Genomic DNA, 24,534 nt, shown 5'->3' with positions numbered 1-24,534 from the left:
TACCGAGATAGTCTATCCTAGGTTTGCTAGGATTCTATCTGCATTCTCTGTGATAAAACTGTCAAATAATGCAAGCATCCAATTTGTTGACATTTTTGTTCTTTTCATTGTCTCTGTGCCAGGTCCATTCTCTTGTTCCATTTGCCTCTTCATTGGTTGTTCTGTTGCTGAGACTCCTTTGAAGAACCCGGCTGGTGCTGTCTTTACAATTTCCTCTGCTGCCTTAAGTAGGGTTATTCTCTTCCTTAGGTCATTGTCCCATACTATCTTAGGCTGGCTCCTTGGGTGCTCTGTCTTTAAGGAGTTCAAGAACTTTAAGGCTTCTTTTGAGTTGTAGAACCTGACTGTGTGTTCTTTTCCTTTCTTAATACTATCCATGACTTCTTCTTGGTTTTCTGGCTCTACTGCTTCGTTTGCCATATAGACCACACTGCCTTGGTTCTTGTCTTCTGTGCAGCTGTCGCTGCCTTTTGGGATTTCTCGCTGTGATATTGCATATTTCACTGTAAACCCGTTCTTTTCCCCTGAAAGCACATCCTTTGCCTTCTTTGCTGTTCTTAAGTCATAGAATGAGACAAAAAAGACTGAGTGCTTGTTGTTCATGACAAAGTGCTCTTTTACTGCTCCAACTGTTTTACAGATCCTGAGTAAGTGCGCATGTGCTATATTTTTTGGAAAGTCTGTGATAAGAATTGTTCTAGTCGTGTGCTCATCCATTCTCTCTGAAATATTTTTCAAAGAGAATTTTCTTTTATCCCATGGGAGAAAACTCAAATGAAAATTCAATAAAGTCCTTGGTGGAACAGTCTATTATCGTCTTGTACTACGGTGAATTTGAAGTGACTGATGAAATGTTCACATTTAATGAGTTAAATCTGCAGGGAAAACCAGACTTAGAGAGAACCCTTAGGAAACTTTATAAAATAGATTCACTCCCATGCATACTCGCGTATGGATCTGTCTTCTCTATGGAGGAAATAGCTGCAGTACAAGAGATTGAAAGAGAATTCAACAAAAAACAACTAGATGCAGCTATAGATCTGATAAAGACGCAAAAAAGAGTGATATTCATAAAGGGAACACCTACCCGGCCGCAATGCAGGTTCACAAAAGAACTTCTTGGGATATTCCAGGAAGAAGGTCTTTCCCCAGAGAGAGACTACAAAAGTGTAAATGTCTTGGAGACGGATGCAGTACGGGAAGGTATCAAGGAATATGGAGACTGGCCCACATACCCGCAGGTCTACATAAACCATGAATTAGCAGGTGGTCTTGATGTGATTAAAGCAGAAAGAGCTCAAGGAAGAATCAGAGCAGTCCTGGGTCTTCAATAAATACTCTATCTTATGGTATTCTTGTTAATAAAGTACTTATTATTTAATTTTGTGCATTTCTATTTTAGTTCTTGCCGTGGTTTTATTTTTTCTCTCTTCATTAGTTCCTCGCTTTAAAATGAAAATGAAAGCCTTCAGAAGAAAAAAGAGAGTTAATATTTTATTTTCAACTAGAAATATTCAGAAAATTAGAATAGTATGTACTACTGTATAATAATACAGTATAAGGGAATATTATGAAACCTAGTAGAAATTTACATAAAGGAAATATTCCATCTATCTCTGTGTCTTATGCCTTATAAAGATATAAATACTACAGTAAATATAGTATGTTATAAACTGATTTTTAATGAAATATATATCTATTGATTAAGATACTTTATAAAGGATACTTATAAAAATCTACTGATCACAAAGAACAAAACAATAAGATCAACAGTATTCCTTATAGAGACTATAATACTTCTGTCTCTTTGACTGCCACTGTGTTATAAATTGATTTTATACCAGGAAAATCAACAGACATTTATATGACTAGTATACTAGTATATACAAAGCACAATAAATACATTAAAAAGGACTTTTATTTAGACACCATCCCTATAAAAGAGACAATAAAGTCACTCTCTATCTAGATATATCTAATTGTATATTATTGAAAGTTTATGAGATTTCATTATATTTTATGTATAGTTGGATAGTGATAGTGCCACTTCCTTTATCTCTGCATGAGCAGTGTGATCATCACTATGTACTACAGCATATCCATTCTTGCCTATGACTATTTCAACCTCTTTCCCATTGATCTTCTCCTTGTGGTACTGCACTCCATTCTCAGATGATATATTCTCTAGCTTAATCAGAACCCCAAAGGATATCTTTCTATATCTGGAACTTCTTGTGTGCAATTGTATTTTATTCCCTGTTGACTGCACCTCTGCTATTACAATGTCTCCTATGCTGTAGTACTCAGTCATCATTATTTCATCTAATTCACCCTTTCTTCTCTGAACATTCCCTATGAGACTGATCGCATTAAGGAGTAAAATTGCCTCCTGTCTTGAGTTTATCTCAATGTACCATCTTTTATTTGCTATGCCAGTGACTCTTCCTACTACAATATCTCCTACCCCAGGAGTATACCAGTACGTATTTGCTTCAACTGTTATTAGTCTATCTACTTGTTTTACAGTGCCTGCTATGCTAGAAACAAATATTTCTTCATTTTTACTGTCTAATTCTTTATATATTCCATGTCCTTCTAGGCAGTCATCCGTGTACTCTAATATTTCGCCTGGCCAGACTTTTCCCATTTTTTTCATGAAAAAAAAGAGAAATAAAGTGAAAAGAAATTAAAGATACTTAGAAGCAGCAGTGACCAGAATAAAATAAAACTAATTCCAAGACAAAATAAAAGCAACTCACAAATCACAACATACTTCAATATAACCGAAAAATAAAATTATGCAAGTATAAACCAGAAGTACTTATATCTAGGTATATTTGAGGGAATTCACTAAGGCATATATTATACTAAGACATATATCTACATATATATATTGACTGCAGTCTGTAGTACTAGTAAGCTAATATTCAATTTTAATTTTAATTTCAATTTCACTCTCCAGAAGGATTCTTCCTATACCAATACCATATACTAGTGTGAAAATATTAATAGAACTAGAGTAAAATATTCTCAATAGAAATATATTCAGTACTAATAAGAAATACTACAGGAACCAAAGATATTCAAGTATATGGTAAAAATAAAACCCCTTTGACAACTACCCTACCTATACTACTACCCATCTAACCTATACTAATATCTATACTACTATCCAACCTATCCATTTATACTACTATCTACCTACCCTACCTAACCTATCTATACTACTGCCCATACTACTATCTATACTACTACCCTATCTATACTACTACCTATACTACTATCTACCTACTATCTTCTTGTCTACTTAAATAAATATATGTATATTAAGGTTAATTTAGCATAAAAGTATTTTTATTTTTATATATTAATGGATTTAGATTGGAAGAGAATATGCTGCAGAAGTGAGACAGAAATAAAAGAAGGAAAACAAGGGGAAATAATACTTTTTAAAGAAATAAGTGAGTTACCCAGTGATATCCAGGCAATTGCATCTGTACTCCCTGGTAATCCATCTAATATGTGGACTGTATATAACGAGAGAGTTTGTGTTCTATGCAAAGTAACAGAGGATAAAATGAACAATTTGACGGAAATCAGAAGCATAGCAGCCAAGGCAACTGGAAGACTATTGAAGGAAGAGGTTGAGTTTGTGGTAATTGACAAGGAAAAAGAGTCTGTAATTACACCCTGGGTAGTAGAAGGTATTATTATCTCATCGTATAAATATGATTTACTGCACAGCAAGAAGAATACTCCATTGAGACTAGTGTATACAGGAGAAAGTATAGATGTACTACAGGCCATACAAGTATCTGAGGCCCAGAACTTTGCCAGGTTCCTAGTGGATACGCCTGCCAATAAAATGACACCAACCTTATTCGTGGAATACTCTAAGGCATATCTCCCAAAGGATGTAACTGTAAAGGTATATGGAAGGGATGAAATAAAGAAGATGAACATGAATCTCTTCTTAGGGGTCTCGAATGGATCTGTTGAAGAGCCTAAGCTTCTTGAGATTTCCTACAGCAAGGGCAAGGAAGACGGGAAGGAGTGTATTGCTTTGGTTGGAAAGGGAATTACCTTTGACTCAGGTGGTATCAGCTTAAAGCCTTCTGCTAAGATGGCAGCCATGAAGGGTGACATGGGAGGAGGTGCTTCTGTAGTTAGTACAATAGGTGCACTTGCCAGGTTGTCTGCGAATGTAAATGTAGTTGGGATTATCCCTCTGACAGAGAACCTTCCATCCGGGAGTGCAACCAAGCCAGGAGATGTACATATTGGGAGTGCAGGGAAGAGTGTGGAAGTGGATAACACAGATGCAGAAGGAAGATTAGTTCTGGCTGATGCACTTGATCATGCATTGAAATTCAATCCTGTCAAGATCATTGATATTGCCACATTAACAGGTGCAATTACAGTCTCACTTGGGCCTGTCATGGCAGGACTATTCAGTAATTCAGACGAACTGGCTGAGTCCCTGGCTAGTACGTCCTTTGAGGTGGGGGATAAGCTGTGGAGACTGCCTGTGACAGACGAGTACAAGTCCCTGATCTCATCCGAGGTTGCAGACTTAAAGAATGTCGGGGGACCAGCAGGAGGATCAATTACAGCAGCACTCTTCCTGAGGGAGTTTGTTAAGGAGACACCTTGGGCACACCTTGACATAGCAGGCGTAGCATTCAATACCCTGACACCAGAACTGCATGGAAAGGGTGCCACTGGAAGACCAGTCAAACTGCTTACAAACTGGGTAATGAGACAGTAACTGACAATCTCCATGGAAGAATTTGATTGAATCAAAATGATCTCTTACCAGATACATTTGAGAATGCATCTTCAAATAGCAAAATCCGTTAGGATTATTGAATAAACCGTTTATTCCTGCAGATAACAAAAATTATCACCTGATAACTAGAAAAGATTCTTTAATTTTATTCACAATATGAACACCTCCAAGGATAGATGTTCTTCTCAGAATCGACGTAACCTACCATACGAAAATGAAACATTAGTGCATCATCCATTGGTGCTACATTTTTCGGTTGTTTATATGTATTTTTTCATGCTGCATAAGATTGTCAGACCTTGAGAATGACTTATTGCAGCCGTATACCGTGCATTTAAAGGGTTTTTCGCCAGTATGGATGCGGTAATGACGCTTTAAGTGCTCAAACCGCTTGAATGCCTTATGACAATTCGAATACGTACAGGTGAATGGCCTATTTTCTTCGCCATCTCTTTTTGGCATGTGCTTCTGACGGCACTTTGCCTTGAATATTTGGTCTTCCTTCTCCCGGTCATCATGAATTAATGAACTGTGCACGAACCTGTCTACACCTATGTTTGGAAGATTGTACATTATGTCGTCTAGGTTGTAGGCTGAGCACATATCAATTATATCATTGGCATATGTGTCTGTATATTCATATTTAGGCTGTTCCGTGAAGAATGCACGTGTAAACAGACTTTCCTGATCATTTATGCTTTTGAGAATTATTTCCTCCAGTTGTACGTGCTTTTGGTCTTCTGAAACACTTTGTTTTAGATTTGTTTTATCTCCAGAGGCAGTGTTGTCGAAGGGAGGCATATCTTCTATTTGGACGTAGTATAAGGAGTATTTTATTCTGGGGTAGACCAATCATTCAAATTCCTTATGGACCAAAGGCCTTCTTCTCTCTGCCCAATTGAATATTTTTCATAGGAAATATTTCGCACAGGAAGAGAATAATTGGTCAAAAAAAGCCATTTTAAATGCAGTATTAATTTTCACTCTATAGGAGCAGCCAAATATTCATGAAATTCTGTATCAAGGAGTAATATTCTTTGATTCGCTTATTTCCAGTTCGATCAACTAGTGCTTATTTTTCATGGTAAAGTCTCTACTAAAAAGACCTTCAAAAATATACAGATATAACCCGAATAATAGTACTAATTAGTCTAGGAGTATGTGGGTTAATATATATACATATTTACATCTTATAATGCACTCTAAAACTAGAACACAAAAGGACTAATTTCAACATATTTTCATACTATATAAAAACTCACAAATAATTTAACTATTTTAGTTATACCCAGTATATAGTATACTAGTAGAATATCTTCTTAAATAAGTGTGGTAAAAATACCACTTTCATTATTCTGAAGCCACAAGAGTCCATCAATGAGAAATTCAACTTCCAGAAGATTCCTTGTATACCAGAGACTGACTATATAATAGTAAGATAGTAAGAACAATACTGAAAAGGCAGAACATGTCAACAGTAAGAAGTACATCCAACAAGTATGCAACAGGTCTTAGTCACCAACTGAAAAAATATGATAATATAACTCACTGGACAACTACTATCTAACCATCTTAGACTAGTATCTCCAGACTAGCTTGTCACCCCCTTTAGTCACGTCAATAAGACTTATTTTCAAATATAATAGAATAAAATAGTCCTTATACTACTATAAAATAAGTCACTCTTATTAATTTGAGTGGATATTCCTGTAGATATAAAATATAATTTATATCAGGTATATTTTCCGTTAATTTTCATTCAGAAATATCTCTCTTCTACTCTATTATATTTTTGATTTCCAGCTGAATATTTCTATAAAAACAAATATAAATATTTTTGCACATGGGAAACACTTTCTTGCACTCATTGAGTTTAGTGAATTTCCAGAAGTACGCGAATACTAGATTTATTTTCTCACCGCATGGGAATTTAATTGCAGGATTGAATGGCTCTGGTAAGAGTACAGTGGCAGGTGCAATTGCATTAACTCTAGGGGGCACCAGTAAAACCATGGGTAAGACTCTGGGTGTACATGAGCTTATAAAGTACGGAGAGACAAAGGCTGTCTCTGAACTTGTTATTAGGACAGACAGAAGGAGTGAAGTCTCTAAAATTGTAAAAATCAACGGGAAAGACAGAGTAATAGACATAATTATAACCAGAACCATAACACTAAATGGATCATCGTATAAGATAAATAGTATACCTGCCACATTAAACCAAGTGAAAGAAATAACAGAAGCCCTGAGTATCCAAATAAATAATCTTGGGCAATTTCTGCCTCAAGATAAAGTCACTGAATTCTCTACTCTCACGGAAGAAGAACAATTAGAGACAACCTTAACTGCATGTAAGCCAGATCTACTGCAGAAGAAAAGGGAATTGGAGGAAATTTCAGATGGATTAGTCGATTACAAAAAGAAACTACAGAAGGAAATATCACAAAGAAATGAACTACACCAGAAGATGGAAAGACTTGAAGAAGAACAGAAGAAATTAAAAGAATTCTTGGAGAGAAAGGAGCACATTAGCTTGCTGCAAAGTAAAATTAAGTGGGTGGAGTATCAGACAATAAAGAACCAAAGAGATGAACTAAGGGAAAAACTAAAGAAAGAAGAAGAAATATACAAAGAACAACAGAGAAGAATAGATGTACTAGAGACAGAATATGCAGCAGAGACTGATAGAATAAAAAGAATAAAAGCAGAGATTGAGAGTATGGTGGATATCTCAGCATTCACACAGAATATCTCTGAGATCAGAAGAAGTGAAGAAAAAGAACGACTAGTAGAAGAAGAAATTCATGTGATAAAAGGTAGAATATCTCGTCTAACCAAAGAGAAAGTAGAGATGCCAGTACCCAACAGAAATGGAAAGATAGAAATCCCAAAGATAAAATTAACTAGTCATCTACAAGAAGAGTACAGTAGATTAGATGATGAACATAAACGTAGTAAGATGGAAGATAGTTCATGGCAGATAGAATCTGCTTTAAAGGCATCTGAATTAAGGAATCTAGAGATAGAACTGAAAAAAGGAGATGAAGCAGAAGAAAGACTGATGGAAACCCTTAAGGCCATGCATAGAGATACATACACTGTAGTAGAAATATTGAAGAAAAGTGAGAAGAAATGGGATGTGACACTGCCTGCAATTCTAACAATGAAGATAACAAAGGACGAATATAAAGAAGAAGTCTCCAGTCAGTTGAATGTCCATGCACTGACGTGTTTTGTCTGTCACTCAAAAGATTCATTCCATGAGTTCATTCAGGAATTCAAAGATAAAAGAGGTCTTGCAATTAATGTAACAGAAAGACAGATTAACAGTACAGAAGGAGCAGTAAAGATGCAGTCAGTTCCATTGGATGAAAAATATAAAATGGTCTATCTCTCTGAGTGCATTGAGGCACCAGATGCAGTGAAAGAATTCTTGAATATTTTCTCAAAATTATCGTATATTCCTGTTACAAAACTGTCACTTTCTGATGAACATGAATTCTTTGGTAAGTACAGGAAGATAACCCGAATAATATCGAACAAAAGGGTAGTTGAAATTAGAAGATCACAGTACACAAAGGATGAAACACTCACTATATATCCAATATCAAAGGGAATTGACGTATTTTCAAAGCCATATAATCTAACAGAAAAAAAAGAAGAATTAAAACGGTTAATTTTGGAAAGAGAAAAAAGAACAGAGTACAGGAAGAACGTACTACAGAAGAGGGAGCAAATTGAAAAAAGACTGAATGAACTGAAGAAAATAAAAGAAGCAGATCTTATGGAGCAAGAGAAATATGAAAGATTGAAGCGAGAAGAACAAGCATACAAAGAAAGAATGGAAGAAATTTCAAAAGAAAGTGCAGATTTGAATGAGAAACAAGAAAGAATAGAGGCAGATTTAAGAAGAATAAAGAAGGAAGAAGGTCCTTTCTGGAAAAACCTGCCACTAACTGCTCTCTACAGCAGTATTGAGGAGTTAGCCCAGAAGTCAAGAATCATGGAGACCCAGTACGATGACCTGAATAAGAAGAAAACAGAAATACTTAATGGAAAGCAGGCCTTAAAGGAAGACCACAGTAGTATATTAAAGGCATCAGAAGAGATTGAAGAATTAAAAAGACAAGCAACCAGAAAGAAGGCAGAAGCAGATGCAACGTACACCATAGACACAGAGGACAAGAAAAGTAAAATAAAATCACTCACAACCTGCATAAAGACACTCACCTCAATGCTGGCCCAAGAAAAGGCAAAGGCAGAAATATCCATAGTAGACTACTCTGCAATAGAAGAGTATGAGACTTGTAAACTACAACTGCAGCAGATGGAAAGATCAATTAAAAGAGAAGAGTCAGAACAAGAGAAACATGAGATAATTAAGACCAGGAAAGAAACAGAACTTAGAGTGGAAATAGACAGATTAATCAATAATATCAATGAAAAAGCCACTTCTCTCTTCCATGCAGCTGGGATAGGATCTGAAGTACATGCAGAGTACTGCGAATTTCCTCGTAGGTGGAAATTAGTCCTGAAGGTGCAATTTAGAACAGAAGGACAACTAGAAGTACTCTCAGCAGGACGGCATAGTGGAGGTGAAAAGGCAGTTTCCATTATTCTATACCTTCTTTCTATGCAGAAACTATCTGATGCCCCGTTCTTGCTGGTGGATGAAATAAATCAAGGAATGGATGCAGGATATGAAAGAACAATCCATAGTATGCTGGTTGGAGATAAGTCAATCAGTGATAAACAAGCAATTGTTATTACGCCTAAGCTAATTTCTGACTTAAGTTATGCTACAACCACAAAGGTACATATAATTATTGAGACTAAATAAGGATATTAAGCACTAAAGGGTTTCCCCTGTACTTCTCAAAGCAAAATGCCGTCCTTGCGCAGGGGCATGCTGATCATCTCAGTTATGTCTTGGAGAGTGAGGTTTTAAGCCCAGGGGATAAAAAATAAAAAAAATAAATATTTTAATTTCAATTTTAACAGAAAGAAATAAGTAGTCTCTATGGTATACTGCTTGGGGAAAGGTAAAAATACTGTATAAACTCATATATATGCAATTTAAGTCATATCTTATCGAGTATATTTAAAATTGTAGTGCTTATGGTGTACGTTATATTTTCAGAAAATTATATAATTTCATGGATTATATTGGCTAGAATAACAAATTAATATTTGTTCATTTACTTTGATAGATGGCATATTAATATTATATGTATCTAGTGTCTATATAGTGGTAATTTTAACTGAATTTTTATCTTTAGTTTTAATTAGTAACAGTTTGATAAATGACAAAATTAACTTAAAAATCAAAATAATTAAAGAGTTGAGTTCTCAATAAATACTAAACTCTAACAATGGCTCCTTTTAAGAAGTCAAGTCTGTATACTCTGTATGTATATAATTGCTGAACTCTTTGTGTAAAATAGACTGTCTTTTTGTCTATATTTCATGTGATTTTCCTACAGAAAATTCAAAGAAACAAAGGCTCTAGAGTACTCTATAAATCTATTCTATAAATTGGTCTATGGCAAGGGAGAGACCAATAGAATTCTGAGTATAAAAATATCTCATTGAAATATAGACTAAAACTCACTGAAATACCCTAATATATCCCGAATATAAACCCGATATAACCCGATATAACCCGAATTTAGACTAATATAAAGACTGGTGCATTAATGGGCTTGCAGTTCAAAAGAACCTCTAGACCAAAATATATTCCTATATCGCCAATTATTTATGTGAATATATGGCCAATAATCAACGTATATTCCCCTGCTTAGTATAAAAGCCTTTCTTAAGTGCAAATTCATGCATAAACTAGAAGAAATCCTACAAAAATGCACTCTTGCACGTAAATTTGATGAAATATACAAGATTTACAAGGGAACTGGTAAGATCATGATTACGTTAGGGAATACAGGGTGCGACCAAGATTCATTCATTGGGTCCTGTGTGCTGGGTCTGATGGAGAATCGAGTTCCTGTGGTAAATATTTCAAGAGAATTATTTGAATACAAAGAAGACCTGTGCTATGTGACTAAGCAGATGGGCTTATCCTTGGATGACTTGGTTTTTTTGGAGACAAAAGGAAAAGACATTTTTCTTGTAAGAGGCAGAGATTCTATTTCCGTTAAAGAAACAGAAATTAATGCATTTCTTGTTGATTTTAGTAACCCAGAAGAAGAACTTCTTCAAAACAAAAATTTTCATGTAGAGAGAATTCTTGATCACAGAAGTATAATAGAGGAAGAAAGAGTATTTCCTCATGTTCAAGGCATGTGGATTGACCTGCATGCTGGTTCCTGCTGTACGTTAATATTTCACTATATACAGATGTATTATAAGCCAGAAATTGATCTGAACCCGGGAAATTACCAGTTTATGTTTCTTCTAAGTATCCCTATCCTTACAGACACGTCATTCTTAACGGAAAGAACACATAAATTAGATATATCTGCGATTGAAGGAATACTAAAAATGACAAAAGTACCTATAGACAAGGCGAAAGCCATACACTCTACAATAAAAAAGAAGGAAGAAGCAAAATGCACTGGAAGTACTCGGATTATTATTGGAATGCGGAATAAGAAGTATTTATATCCAGACAAATCAAAAAGGTCTTTTGGAATATGTTCAGTTAAATACGGTTATAATGAGTGGATAGAAAGGGATGGAAAAGAGAGATTTTTGAAGGAAATAGAAGAGTTCAGAAAGAGTCGAAATTATGAGTTCTACATTATAAACTCCATTGCAAATGGTAAGAGAGAGTTCTTTATATATGCACCCCCAGGCAATGACTTTGCACAGAAAATATTATTTGATGGGAAAGAAGTCTCTAAGCGAGAGATAAACAATGACCCGGAATTGACTCTATATGAGACAGATACATTCTTTGTAGGGAAGATGATTATCCCAAAGATCCTAGAATATCTTAAAGATAAGAAGGAAACTGCAGATAATTCATAATACACAAGTGATGACTATACTGTGCTCTCTGTGGTACAGTAGAATCTTTCAAATTTAAATAAATCACATGAATACTTTACCCACAGGATATACTGTCTCTACTAATTATTTACTCTTTATAAGGGTCTTTCTTATAGTACTTTCTTCAGGGTATCTATAACTTAACTACCACTTTATCTTAATTTTGATTATATTCTGGGTATCTGAAACTTTTAAAACCTTCACACTCGTAAAGATAAGAAAATAAAAATGAACAGGTTTATATTTAAATAATTATAAAAAACCTTAATATATTCTATTAACATAAGGAGAACTATAAAATTCTTGTGGGAAGAGTAGAAGGAGTAAGAAACCTATGAACAAACAGATTTACATGGGAATAAACAGCATATACAATGGAGTTCTTTAAAATATATAAGTATTTTGTTGCAACTTGGAAAACAGTAATTCTTGATTTTAGTCATAAAGATCTCTATCCTGACTAAAATCCACAAGAATCCTATATCTCTATAGAATATTATATAAGGATAATATAATCTATTTATTTATCCAATCTGCTTAGCTTGTGCTAGATGTCCTATGATATCTTTCATTTCAATAATTTGTGCAGGCGGTATTTCCGGTGGCACTTTGGTTGCAGCATCCACAAAATAGAAACTATTTTTATGAATATTTTCATCACCCCCATGGACTACCACTTCACCTCCACCATTTTCAATTAGTTGTTCTATCCTGGCTGTGTCCTTGGTCGCTAGTATATGTACTCTCCAGCCTGTAAATGCCTTTTTCTTGCATTTCTCTTTCTTGGCCTTCCATACAGGAGCTGCCCTGATTAATTTTCGAATAATCTTCTCGTTCCTTGGGGCATCAATCTTTATATTTCTTGTCTCCAAATTGTAGCTCTTCTCTGCCGTGTAGATATTCTGCTTTAAGTCATCAATGACCTGATAGTCCATAAGAACTGCCCCGCATGCGATTGCGCACAGGAATTTCAATGACACATTCACTGCCCCTACAATTAAATGAGTACATTCTGGCGAGTACTCTGGGGAGTCAATTACTGCCACGCCTTTCTCCTGCAGTACTTTAACTGCCTGTTCCTTCAGAGTGTCCACTAGGCCTGTAAATTGAACCTTCCATCCATCAAGATTTCCAGGCATATATTTGACAGATGCCCTTTTTCGCATTTCCGTCCTGTCCATCACTGATTCCGGGATAGTTTTAAGGCCCACCGGCATTTCAAACTTATTTTCATTTAGTTTTTTCATATAGTATATAGACTGGTTCAGCCACTCCAAAAAGCACACGTGTATTTTGTACGTCTTCATGTATACTTGCATCTTGCTTTGAAGCTGTCTGCTTTTCCTTTCAACAATGCAATGGGTTATTTTGCTGCTTATTTGCATCGACACTTCACCCCCAAGGGCATTCACTTTGTTTTTTGTTCTAAGACCTTCTTCTTTGCAGACTATAGGGAAAATAATCATATTTTCCAATGGAAGTGAAGGAAGTTCTGCATGATGCACTTCGTATCCTTCAGAGGACAGAAGGGTCCCTAGGTCTGCACTGTCTAAGATCCATTGGTACCACACAAGATTCCTTCCTTTTCCATCACTCCCAAAATAGATTGAATAGTCTACATCAGGCCCTGGTTCCTCAACTCTATTCCCACCATGCTCAATTATCAGCCGCCGTACTAATTTATGTATCTCTGTCTCTCCTTCAAAGTAAAATATCTTTCCATTGAATATTTCATCCGTAAGAGGCTCACTAATAAAACTCTCGTACTGTATGGTCTTCATGAAGAATGTAATTCTGTCATCAAAGACTGTCTCTGCTGTGATAATTGGAATATTCCACTCTTTCGCATACATAATCTTATCAGTATCTTGTTCTAATGAATTAACCACCAGAAAGTCACAGTACCGAGTGAGAACTGATGAGTGGTATGCACCATGCAATCTATAATAGTTTATAAATAAGTCATTTGTAATTCCAGATGTACAGAAGACGCATCCTTCATACTTTCTTAATTTAAACTGCAAGATGCTCTTTTGAGACAGTGACTTATACACCCACATAATGCTAATCACAGGAATACCCCACCTCTCAGCAAGAATTCTCTTCTCTGTAAATGTACTTTTATTTGATAAAAGATACGAAATACTTGATGTCATTGTTTCCTCCAGGATATATTCTGTGCCTTTGAATAGCCTTATGATAAGACTCTTTTCCAATGAAGACAGGCCTGTAGTAGTAAACTGGACAGGCTTCATATAAAAAATTTAAAGAGACAATTTTAGAATGGCATCTGAGTCAACAAAAAGAAGAATAAAAAGAAATTCACAGCAGCTGAAAATACTAATTGGGAGTGCATTAGTATTGAGTATCTGTGCAGTACTTGGGAATGGAATATTTAGAAAGAGTTTGGTAAGTGGACCCTTAGTGGTTACTGTAGTATTTGAGTCTCTGGTGCTAGGAATTCTTGCATACTTAGTGCACCCGAAGTACATTAAAACAAGCAAGGGCCTTGAAATAATGGAGAGTGGAATAGATTTGCAGAGTAGAGGGATAATTCGGGTTATAATAGATATTCTATATACATTCTATGGTATAAAGGTATCTAGTGTATTCTTTGGGTGCAAAGCATTTATTCTTATGCTAATTATTCCAGTCACAGCATACTATGAGCTATTTAGGCGCATGAATGTAAAGACAAAGACACAATAAATAGTTATTCAATTAGACTTTGTTCATTAAGGATTTCTTTTGAAATAATCTTAAGAAGACTATTTCCATTTCTATCTAGCCACTGGTTCTTCTTTCTAGCGAAGTGGTATGGGCCAGAGAGAGGTGATGACAACCAGATTTCTTCTTTTGATGGTTGCCTGTTTATTACGAATATGCCTGCCTTTGGGACTTCAACTATAATTACATTATCCTTTAAGGAGACACTGTCTACTACTTGATCTATAGTTTCATAGATCTTTTTCATTATGCCTTTGGATAGACTCTCATACGTACTCTGCAGCATTCTTTTTCCAAGGAGAAAACTAAGAAAGATATATGGAAAAGAAGGATAATAGAAGGAAACCACTGTCTCTTGGGGATACAGCATAATATAAGGATATATGTAGAGGGGCATATGTAGAAGAGATATGTAGAAGAGATATGCAGAAGAATAAAATGTACTATATACGCTTTCAATTAAGTTCATTCAAAATTCACTAGAATGAAGTTTACTAGAGTGTACTAGAGTCAAATGTACTAAAATGAAGTTTACTAAAATGTAAAAGTGCACTAGAGTGAAAGATGTGAAATTGTGTACTAGAGTGTACTAGAATGAAAGATATGTAATGTACTAGAATGCAATATACTAGAATGAAATATACTAGAGTGTACTAGAGTGAAATTTACTAAAGAATGAACTGTACTAGAATGCACTAGAGTGAAATGTGTACAAGAAAATTCACACTTTGGATGACTTTTAGTGCTTATATCTCATATTCATATTCTGCTCAAGAAGCACATTTCTACTGTTTTGTCTTAGATCCAGTTTATTTCAAGTGAAGTATTAATTTTCATTAAATATTTGTAGGCAGGTGATTAAAGAATTAATTAATTCAGAGAAAAATAACAGTTCACCAGTATAACCCAAATATAAATATATCTAAACCTGAATTATATAGATAGATAATAAGATGCACCAGATACTAATAAATACAAAGTCATTTAGAGATAATTTTATCCAAATTAACATGCCTTAATGGGCAATATTCCAGCCAGAGATAGTAGTATTTTAGATTCTAATAGGGGTAGTTGTCAAAGGAGTATTATTTCTGTGAAGGCCTTGAGTGACTGTTATTTTTATGGTTTTCCTGGGTGTATGTCTTGCTGTTGCCACTAATTATAGTATAAATATATGAATTATCTTATAAATATACAGATAATACGGCTTATTCCTATGAAATATCCTAAAGAATAATTAATTCCTGCCTCTTGGGATATTATTTGAAGGGGCACCTGTCTATTGAACTACAGAAAGAACTAAAATATTTTTATGGGAAACATAATAACTCTGCAGGTAGGGCAATGTGGAAACCAAATAGGAAGTGAATTCTGGGAGAAAGTGTGCAGTGAACATAATATATCAAGCAACGGGGAAGTACTGCAGCAGACAGCAGGTGATAGGAAGGACGCATTCTTCTATGAATCTTACGATGGAAGATACTTTCCTAGAGGAATTCTAATAGACTTAGAGCCCCGTGTAATCACATCAATCACAAATAGTAAGCCAAATCTATTCAGTCCAGAAAATATATGGATGGGTGCAGAGAGCAGAGGAGCAGGGAATGTTTGGTCTAGTGGATACCAGCAAGGAAAAGAAAGCAGAGAGACCATCCTGGAAATTATTCAAAAAGAAGCAGAGAGCAGTAATTTCCTGGATGGATTTATTCTTTTCCATTCCTTGGGTGGTGGGACAGGATCTGGTCTAGGGTCATATCTTCTTGAAGAAATCCGGGAAAAATATCCAAAGAAAACTATTCAAACTATTTCCGTGTTCCCAAATAACTCTGAAGTGAGTGAGTCTGTTGTCCAGCCATATAACACAATGCTCTCACTAAGAAGGTTGATAGAGAATTCAGATGGAGTTATTTCGATGGACAATGGGTCTTTGACGGCAGCAATTGGAGATGCCCTGAAAGTGTCTGCTCCAACGGTCGCACATACAAATCAACTGGCATCTTCTGTTGCAGCTGCATCTACAGTTACTGTGAGATTTCCTGGCAGTAGATTCAGTGACATGAGTACGCTTCTATCAGCTGCCTCACCTGTTCCAGGCTGTCACTTTCTAGTGCCTTCGTATGCTCCATTCATTGGGGCAGGCACATGCGCAGTCAGAAAAATAACTTGCGTTGATGTTCAAAGGAGACTTGTTCTCCCAAAGGCTGGGCTACTGGGATTTGAAGAGAGTGAAACAAACAGAGTAATTGCTGCTGTTAATATTATGATGGGCGTAGATGCTGGGGAGATTGAAAAAAGTATGCAAAGAATGCGGCAAAGAGAGGTAATTAGGTTTGCCCCATGGACTGTGCAAAATATCCAGGTGGCAGTATCAAAGTCACCAAGCAAGAGTATTTCTGGCATGCTCCTCACAAATACCACAGGATTCTCCAGAGCCCTGCAGAAGATATCCTCGCAGTACGATGTTCTAAAGAGAAGAAATGCATTTCTGGACATGTACAGGAGAGAAGGAGATGCGTACATAGATGAGTTTGAGCCAGCCAGGATATCTGTGCAGAATGTCATTGATGAATACAGACGAGCAGAACTGTCAAATTATCCAGATATAAGGAATTCTTAGAATAAATATATGGTTTTATATAGAGAGTGTACATATTGCAGATGTATTCAATAAGAAGAATACCCAGGGAATAGAACATAAAGAGCCTGGCCTGTGAATTTATTTACTTTTTAAACCAGGATGATGCAAATGACTTTTGTGCCTTTTTAAAAGCACTTGAGAGCTTTGATGGCATAGGAATTGCATCCAGGCCCTCAAATGTCCTTCTTTGCAGGGTGCTTATAAGGTCAGTAGAACTATCTGTGATAATAGTGGATTTGTAGATGAAAGAGTCAATTAACATAAAAACCTCATCATAATGCTTGTCTAAGGATTTCTGTGTAAGTGGCCCACTGACTGTTTTAATCACTGCCGTGTAGAAGGCATCAAGTGCATTTGAAAGTGCAATTTCATTCTCATTTATAGGGGCATAGAGCAAGATGCATAAATCTCCTACTATCTTGTACAAGACAAGACTATCTTCAAACAAAATAATTGAGTCGTCTGCTTCCTTTGCCTTTTCAAACATCCTTCTTTCTGTTTCTCTTTGGTGCTGCGAAATAACCAAAGGACTCCCTATTATTCTATTCCCATGCTCACCAATAATAGTCAAGCCGTGCACTACTTCCCTTCCGGACATATGAAAACAAAAAGGCGAAAATACAAATAGCACAAATAAAAAACAGTTCTGAAGATGACAGACAGAACATAAAGCATAAAGGGAATGAAAAAGCAAGAAAATACAAAATACTGAGATATACATGGAATACAAGACAAATTACCACTAAAATACATATCTACCATATAATTCTATTCAAGAAATATTTTAGACTGCAAATATATTTCGGGTTATATGGATTTCTTAGAAATTCGCATGAGACTGAATATAGATGAATAATATTTTATTACATCACAGGACATAAAGCATTGTATCTTTAGATTCTGGTTGCTCGGTTGGAATTAGATATACCACTAGGGCCTGCAACTGGTTCTGTTGTATTTTTTGGATAATAATTGCATTCTTGTATTAGAGTATTAGTGTGTACTATAAATAAACTCTTTGCATCACTCTCTGGGTACCAGCATAATTTCTGAAGTTCTTCTAGGGCTTCTTTTCTTTTTTTAGGGTTAGAAATCTTAGACTCTAATAGAGTGACTTTTACTCCAGTTAGTGCTACATTTATATTTATTCCGCCTGATATTCCATTATGCTCATATTCCAGCTCAATATCCCCGAAAAAGTCAAACATATTTTCAACTTTTGCTATAGTGAGGTTTTTAACCCTAACAGTAAGACTATTATTTGTGGAATATCCTTTAAAAAACGTGGTTAGTTTTGTCTGTATCCTTTCAATATAATCTGGTTCAATGGGTTTTTTGTTGGTTTCTTGTATAAGAAAGGTTAAAGTGTCACCCAGTCTGCAATTTGGGCCATCCATTAGTTGTCGCATTCTGTTTAGAAAATTAATAGTCCCTTTTCTAAGCCTAGATTTGGCTGTGGTTCCAATCCTATTGAAGGTCGTGCTTATAACTTCCTTAGACCAGTGCATATTTAGGTTATTACAACGAGAAGCAGTTATTCTTTTGTATTTCTTTAAGAAACTGTATATTCTATCTCCATAAAAGTCACCATTATAATTATAACTGAAGGTTTCAGGATTGTATGCAAGACAAGAAAAAATCACAAGTAAACTTTCATCACAGCATTTGCTACTATAAATAGACTGTCTAAAAGGAAACTGGTCTACTGCAGTGCCAGATGGTGTCTTTGTGTAAAATGGCAGATTGTTCGTGGTAGAATAAGGAATTGGGTGAGTTGCATATAGAAGGGTAAAGAACTTCTTATTAAACATACTTGAACAATTGCTCTTTTCATGTAGTGTTTCCCTAAATATTCTATAATAAGCCTTAGAAGCAGGTGTTTTAATGGATTTTCTTTTAACACCTTCCTCAGAACTTAGTATACTAGAGTTTTCTTGAATATTAGAGTCTTCATTTTCATTCTTAAATACATCTACAATTATACAATCTTTATCTGCAGACTGCTTAGTAGAAGAGTTATTCTTTGCATAGTCTGAATACGGCCTTAATATAAAGTAGATATTTTTAAAAAGTTCATCCCAGCAGTTGAAATAATTGCAATAGTAATAGACGTACATTCGGACTAGAAGCTTTGTGCTTGGATGAATATGCTGTAACAATTTATACTTTTGAATGGGCATATCACACGGTCCTTTTAGGTCTACTTTTGGATGTATTTTGTATTCCTGGAAAAACCCTAATACTTGCTCAAACACTGGCAGATATATTCTATCTACTGTAGCCATTTTATTTTGGGGTTTCTTCTTAGTGTCTTTTTCTGTATTAATATTATTCCCTAACTGAAAAATAATATTCAAATGGTTTACTCTGGCTGTGATATCTTCTTTCTTCAAGTCTTCCATATCGACTATTTTGTCCATTCTCATATCAACACCCTCACAGAGTAGTAGAAGATACATAAGCAAAGCAATGTCATTCTTGGACTCTTGAAGACTCACCAAGAAAAGAAAAAAAGATCCTTTCTTGGTATTCTGTATGGGGAATTCTGGCTTAGTGAATGGGAATAGTACTTGAAATATATTGCAGTATTTTCCCATGAATATAACTCTTTCATCGCGGGCATTAAGGGGCTTATTTGTCTGGAAATCAAGCACAATGTCATTATGTTCCTGGAAAAGTCCTTGCTTATCGATGCAATAACTGTATACACAATTCAATAAACTATCTGGTTGTGTGTCTATTATTTCCAAATTTGTGCTTATAAATACGGGAGTATTAGAGTCTATATAAGAATACCTTGTATTTCTGTCATTATACGCTTTAAATTGTGCGCTTACTAGGCTTCCCTGCAGGATACCTGCTATTTTCAAGAATGTAGATAAGAGTTTTGTTCTTTTCATTAACTTAGATAAAAAACTTTTACATTTATGCAGAAAATACCATATTATGATTAAAATAGAATTTACATAAAGAATGACTTATAACCATTGCAGTAGCTTTTAACAGTGCATGCTTATGTTAAATGCTTATTCATTTTACATCCAGGCATACTATGCATTTTTGAAGAGTTTCGTGCTACTGTTGTATTCTCTACTTTTATAATGGTTTAACATAAACTTAAGTGAATTTCTGTAAGATGGCATGCTATGCAAGAGGTGTACTAAGACAATTTCACATTGAAGAGGCATACTTATCTTGTGATAAATCTTCTAGTTCTTTACTCTGAGCCACGGTCTCCTTAGTGTATAACTAGCTTGGAATGAGTTTAGAAAACCAAAAAACAAGAAGACTTTTATAGAGTGGGAAGAGAAACCGAATACTAAAAATGAATAAAAAAGCAAACCACTAAGCAGAATGGCTGTATTGCAGTGTAGACATAGAAATACACACTAATAAGATGATGGTAATATGCTTTATTCTAGACCACTTTCTTATGGCTAGAATATACATATTATATTGGGTTTTATTCAGTGGAAACTACTAATGAACATGCAAGTAGTCAATGGAAAATAATTTATAAATACTCTTCTGAACCTATCTGTTAATATATTGAAAAATGATTTATTTTATTTCTAAAAATGGGTTCTTTCATTATTTTGATCAAGGCAGTTGCCTTAATTGGCATTCTGCTTACGGGCATCTGCAGGGCAGACATAACATTGGATGAAGTGGAGTTAACTCAGAAATTTGAAATTACAACGGATTCTTCTTCTATAAAAATAAACCCAGAAGGACCTCTTAACTTTCTACGGGGACTCATCTACCAGAAGATAGAGTGCATGTATAACAAAAGATTCTTTTCCCCGGAGATTAATACAGAATACTTTGTGGAGGACAATGAATATACTTTGGATATTTATGAAGATGCTTTATATACCCGAAATAGACAAAAGGACAGGGCGTACACAGCACAACAATCCACTAATAAAATGGATGTGTACACTGAGAAATACCACAATCATCTGATTGAGCTGTTTCCATCACCCAATGGCGACATAACAATTGAGACACGAGGAAACCAGTCCTTTGTTCAGTTCCTTCGGGCAGAGACCACAGAGAAGCACTCTTTAAAAATTCTGGCTATGCTGCTTCTTTTCTCAGAAGGAGTGAATATTCCCATTAAAGTCACTAACAGCGTACTAAAGGTCTATGAAACAAATGGAAAAGATGAAATATACTTTGAAGTGCCCATGGTTATTCCATGGTTAAACCCTGTGGAAGACAAAGTACAAACATTCCAACAGAAGAAGGTTAAGCAACTGATCAACTTCTTCCAGGAGAATGCAGCCAATCAGGAAGTACTTAGAATGATGGAGGACAAGTGCTCACAGGAAGAAGTTATGTCTGGGAAGTTCTTGGATAGTCTTAAGTTTCTGATTCAGTCGTACATATTTGGATTTATTGAGAGTGCAGAGCGTGCAACAGAATTTATCCAGACAGTGCACATAATGACAGAGAAATACGCACCTAAGACAGAGACACCAAGCAAAGATGACTTTGTGTATGACAGACTGTTTAAGTCAGCTGGGACTGAAGCAGGTTCTGACTGCATTGCCTTAGTGAGGGAGGTAGAGCATATTATGAATATGCAGAAGGCCTTTCCATTTACTGATAGCACGCAGATTCCTGCATATATATCTGTTCCTATGTACAGCCGAAAAACAAACTCATTTTCTACTAACTATTTGCAAGACTACAGCAACTGCGTAGAGTGCATGATTCTTTCTCTTTTCTGCTGTATGGCATATGATCCTGTAGAAGGAATATATCGGACAGACCACATGGGAGATGTCTCTTCCAGTCTGGAAGAATTCTTTGCCCCAAAGGAGAACAAGTCATTTGACACAACAAAGGCTAAGTTCCAGAGGAATTGGTGCACAGTTGTTTCTGATCTAGATGAGCCTAGCATTGCATACTGCAAGGGAAGGAACGAGTTAGACTGTGGTCTTATAAACATGCTCATGGTTATTGCTGAAGTAGTAAATGCCCCTAGAGAAGAAAAAGACAAAATACTTGGCTTTGCACAGAGCTTAAAGGAACAGAAAGGAGTACTAAAAAATGAATTACATGGTAGAATTGAAAAGTTCACAGAAGTGCTATTTAAACGCCTATCTAAGACAGAAGGTGTACAAGTATTGTTTGCAAAGATTAGAAGCATGGAGTGTAATGGTGGAAGATATGATATATCTGGAGATATTACGATTACATTTGAGCACAGCTCAATTAAGAATACGATAGTATTAAGCATATCCAATAGACACAGTACTGTTAATAAGAAGGCTGCTGCTATGGAATTTAAGGATATTCGAGTAGAAAAAATGAATGAAATGGAAATTATCTGTAGAAATAGAAAGACATTTATTGAAAATCTATTCTCTATATATGCTGGGTATGAAGCAAGAAAGATTAACACGCCTAAGAATAACGAAAAGTTTTTGAAGACTCAGATTCGCAAGACCATAGAAAATAACTACGCAGAGATCAATAGCCTGTTGCTGATCAAGAAGATGAATGATTTAACGTATAAGAGGGACTTTGTCTCCTGTTTCATCATATACAGCATGAAAAAAAATCTATATCCAGAACATCCTGTTATTCGTCTTGTCTCCAACATATTAGGGAGCTCAGAACTAGGAAACTGGAATACTCAATGGCTGCTGCTTCCCTCAATTTTTTTTGCAGGCCTGAACAATACAAATGGTAGTAACCTCAACTTCCCGAATATAAAATTGTCAGGAAGAAGATGTAATGCTCTGGGCATGCGCTCAAACAACAAATACTTCTGCAATTACATAATGGATTGTGATTTAAATATTTTCATAAGGTGGATTAACTACCATACGAAGCTTTTAATCAATTTACACGATATATATCTACACCCATTGCTAGACTCAACAGCAAATAGAGTTATTTATAAATATATATTCAGAGATGAAAACATGGAATATTCCAACATAATTAATAGAGAAATATTACAAACCCCTTGTGAAAGAAAATCTGAGCTAATAGCATATATGAGATATGTAATCACTGTATATCTTTGCATAGAGGAAAATCCAAATATAGAGCTGATTAAGAGAAACTTCTATATTGCCTGCGATACTAAGTACATCTCAGAAAAATGGATTGTTTTTGTTGAATCAACCCTTCCATTCGAGAAAGTTATTAATAAGCTCAATAATCTGAAGGACCAGATATGCAGAAATGAAAATGATATTAATAAGCTTAACCGGATGATAAAAGACCTTAAGAGTCTGTGCTAATGTGTTCTTTTGATTAAAGCATATATCTTATTGCTTTGTGCAGTGCGTTGAATTAGACACTTCTCTACTTTAAAGAGTTTTTTTTCTTAATTATAATAAAGGCTTCTCTTCAAATTATTTTCAAATAATTTCAATAAAATTATTCTTCGCTTACACATTTTTTAGAAAGTAGCGTTTATTCACTTTTATATTGAAAGATCTTGGAAAAGCCTAAAAACGCATATATTTAAAGAACCATCAGCCGATAAGAGAGATAGTGTATACAATAACATATAAGGGCATTTTCAATTCCCTAGTGCATAAAGATCTTCAAATGGGTTTGTAAAATTAGAAATCAGATGACTTCTGTTTTATACTCTCTAGAGAACATGTAAAATACAGCACACAACAATAATAGCACAAATAGATATATATAGTTTTCAGCACAAATAGATATATACAGAGACAGCACCAAAAAGCATCTACCGCCAGCAAATATGAATAAAACCTTCCTAAATATACCTCATTTTAGATAAGCACTTTCTAGTGAAATTCTAGTGAGCTGCAGCTTATCTTAAGTATATGCAATATGCAAATATCTTGCTGCATTCTATTTATCTTTGTTCTTTATCTATAGACAGAATGCCAACGCATTGGTACATGATTTAAACAACAGGCAGTATCTCTATTAGAAAGATACATAAAGCCAGGCTTAACCAGAAAAACAAGCTAAAAATATAGACTGTAAAGTAGCACAGCACATAAATAAAGCAAAGTCCTCAGAATGTGTTAGCCAAAAATAAACCCGATTTAACCCGAATGACTCAATACCCTACAGTTCTAGCCCATATAGAGAAATTTGTGCTCTTAAGGCAGAGAAATTAGCATAATATTCTAACATGCTTAAAACAAAATCATAATTTTCTGGATGCCATAATAGAATGTCCTATTTTGCTAGTCTACTTCGCTTGTTAGCACCAATAGCCTAAATTTCAAAGAAGGTGGGTGAAGTTATTTGCTCTTTGCACTAAAAAATTTACACTTTGCATATATACACCAATTAGAGCCAAAGAAAGGCTTAGTAGCTACTTACATTGAAATGTGATAGGTCCATTCAAAAAAGCGGATTT

General features: G+C 35.2%; 14 protein-coding genes across 14 annotated transcripts; 7 read left to right on the top strand and 7 right to left on the bottom strand.

Annotated features, from left to right (window-relative positions):
• Positions 1-12: 12 nt before the first annotated feature.
• On the bottom strand, positions 13-717 carry NESG_01406 (uncharacterized protein; the record flags this gene model as incomplete). The annotated part of the gene is made up of 1 exon (XM_053049036.1): positions 13-717. One exon carries the CDS (start codon positions 715-717, stop codon positions 13-15), a length of 705 nt encoding a protein of 234 aa, XP_052904841.1.
• Positions 718-758: 41 nt separating this feature from the next.
• NESG_01405 (uncharacterized protein) lies at positions 759-1,334 on the top strand (the record flags this gene model as incomplete). The annotated part of the gene is made up of 1 exon (XM_053049035.1): positions 759-1,334. The coding sequence occupies one exon, from the start codon at positions 759-761 to the stop codon at positions 1,332-1,334; it is 576 nt and encodes a 191-aa protein (XP_052904840.1).
• Positions 1,335-2,017: 683 nt separating this feature from the next.
• On the bottom strand, positions 2,018-2,647 carry NESG_01404 (uncharacterized protein; the record flags this gene model as incomplete). Its single annotated transcript, XM_053049034.1, has 1 exon — positions 2,018-2,647. One exon carries the CDS (start codon positions 2,645-2,647, stop codon positions 2,018-2,020), a length of 630 nt encoding a protein of 209 aa, XP_052904839.1.
• Positions 2,648-3,370: 723 nt separating this feature from the next.
• Positions 3,371-4,768, top strand: NESG_01403 (uncharacterized protein; the record flags this gene model as incomplete). The annotated part of the gene is made up of 1 exon (XM_053049033.1): positions 3,371-4,768. The coding sequence occupies one exon, from the start codon at positions 3,371-3,373 to the stop codon at positions 4,766-4,768; it is 1,398 nt and encodes a 465-aa protein (XP_052904838.1).
• A 264-nt stretch (positions 4,769-5,032) lies between these two features.
• On the bottom strand, positions 5,033-5,590 carry NESG_01402 (uncharacterized protein; the record flags this gene model as incomplete). The annotated part of the gene is made up of 1 exon (XM_053049032.1): positions 5,033-5,590. The coding sequence occupies one exon, from the start codon at positions 5,588-5,590 to the stop codon at positions 5,033-5,035; it is 558 nt and encodes a 185-aa protein (XP_052904837.1).
• Positions 5,591-6,632: 1,042 nt separating this feature from the next.
• NESG_01401 (uncharacterized protein) lies at positions 6,633-9,629 on the top strand (the record flags this gene model as incomplete). Its single annotated transcript, XM_053049031.1, has 1 exon — positions 6,633-9,629. The coding sequence occupies one exon, from the start codon at positions 6,633-6,635 to the stop codon at positions 9,627-9,629; it is 2,997 nt and encodes a 998-aa protein (XP_052904836.1).
• Positions 9,630-10,618: 989 nt separating this feature from the next.
• On the top strand, positions 10,619-11,776 carry NESG_01400 (uncharacterized protein; the record flags this gene model as incomplete). Its single annotated transcript, XM_053049030.1, has 1 exon — positions 10,619-11,776. One exon carries the CDS (start codon positions 10,619-10,621, stop codon positions 11,774-11,776), a length of 1,158 nt encoding a protein of 385 aa, XP_052904835.1.
• Positions 11,777-12,321: 545 nt separating this feature from the next.
• On the bottom strand, positions 12,322-14,052 carry NESG_01399 (uncharacterized protein; the record flags this gene model as incomplete). Its single annotated transcript, XM_053049029.1, has 1 exon — positions 12,322-14,052. One exon carries the CDS (start codon positions 14,050-14,052, stop codon positions 12,322-12,324), a length of 1,731 nt encoding a protein of 576 aa, XP_052904834.1.
• Positions 14,053-14,080: 28 nt separating this feature from the next.
• On the top strand, positions 14,081-14,506 carry NESG_01398 (uncharacterized protein; the record flags this gene model as incomplete). The annotated part of the gene is made up of 1 exon (XM_053049028.1): positions 14,081-14,506. The coding sequence occupies one exon, from the start codon at positions 14,081-14,083 to the stop codon at positions 14,504-14,506; it is 426 nt and encodes a 141-aa protein (XP_052904833.1).
• A 4-nt stretch (positions 14,507-14,510) lies between these two features.
• NESG_01397 (uncharacterized protein) lies at positions 14,511-14,993 on the bottom strand (the record flags this gene model as incomplete). The annotated part of the gene is made up of 1 exon (XM_053049027.1): positions 14,511-14,993. The coding sequence occupies one exon, from the start codon at positions 14,991-14,993 to the stop codon at positions 14,511-14,513; it is 483 nt and encodes a 160-aa protein (XP_052904832.1).
• Positions 14,994-15,836: 843 nt separating this feature from the next.
• NESG_01396 (uncharacterized protein) lies at positions 15,837-17,141 on the top strand (the record flags this gene model as incomplete). The annotated part of the gene is made up of 1 exon (XM_053049026.1): positions 15,837-17,141. One exon carries the CDS (start codon positions 15,837-15,839, stop codon positions 17,139-17,141), a length of 1,305 nt encoding a protein of 434 aa, XP_052904831.1.
• Positions 17,142-17,244: 103 nt separating this feature from the next.
• Positions 17,245-17,760, bottom strand: NESG_01395 (uncharacterized protein; the record flags this gene model as incomplete). The annotated part of the gene is made up of 1 exon (XM_053049025.1): positions 17,245-17,760. The coding sequence occupies one exon, from the start codon at positions 17,758-17,760 to the stop codon at positions 17,245-17,247; it is 516 nt and encodes a 171-aa protein (XP_052904830.1).
• A 295-nt stretch (positions 17,761-18,055) lies between these two features.
• On the bottom strand, positions 18,056-20,062 carry NESG_01394 (uncharacterized protein; the record flags this gene model as incomplete). Its single annotated transcript, XM_053049024.1, has 1 exon — positions 18,056-20,062. One exon carries the CDS (start codon positions 20,060-20,062, stop codon positions 18,056-18,058), a length of 2,007 nt encoding a protein of 668 aa, XP_052904829.1.
• Positions 20,063-20,740: 678 nt separating this feature from the next.
• On the top strand, positions 20,741-23,425 carry NESG_01393 (uncharacterized protein; the record flags this gene model as incomplete). The annotated part of the gene is made up of 1 exon (XM_053049023.1): positions 20,741-23,425. The coding sequence occupies one exon, from the start codon at positions 20,741-20,743 to the stop codon at positions 23,423-23,425; it is 2,685 nt and encodes an 894-aa protein (XP_052904828.1).
• Positions 23,426-24,534: the final 1,109 nt, after the last annotated feature.

The sequence above is a fragment of the Nematocida ausubeli genome (assembly GCF_000738915.1).
Source record: "Nematocida ausubeli strain ERTm6 chromosome Unknown supercont2.3, whole genome shotgun sequence".
Taxonomy (NCBI): domain Eukaryota; kingdom Fungi; phylum Microsporidia; genus Nematocida; species Nematocida ausubeli.
This window is presented reverse-complemented; position numbering and strand designations above follow the sequence as displayed.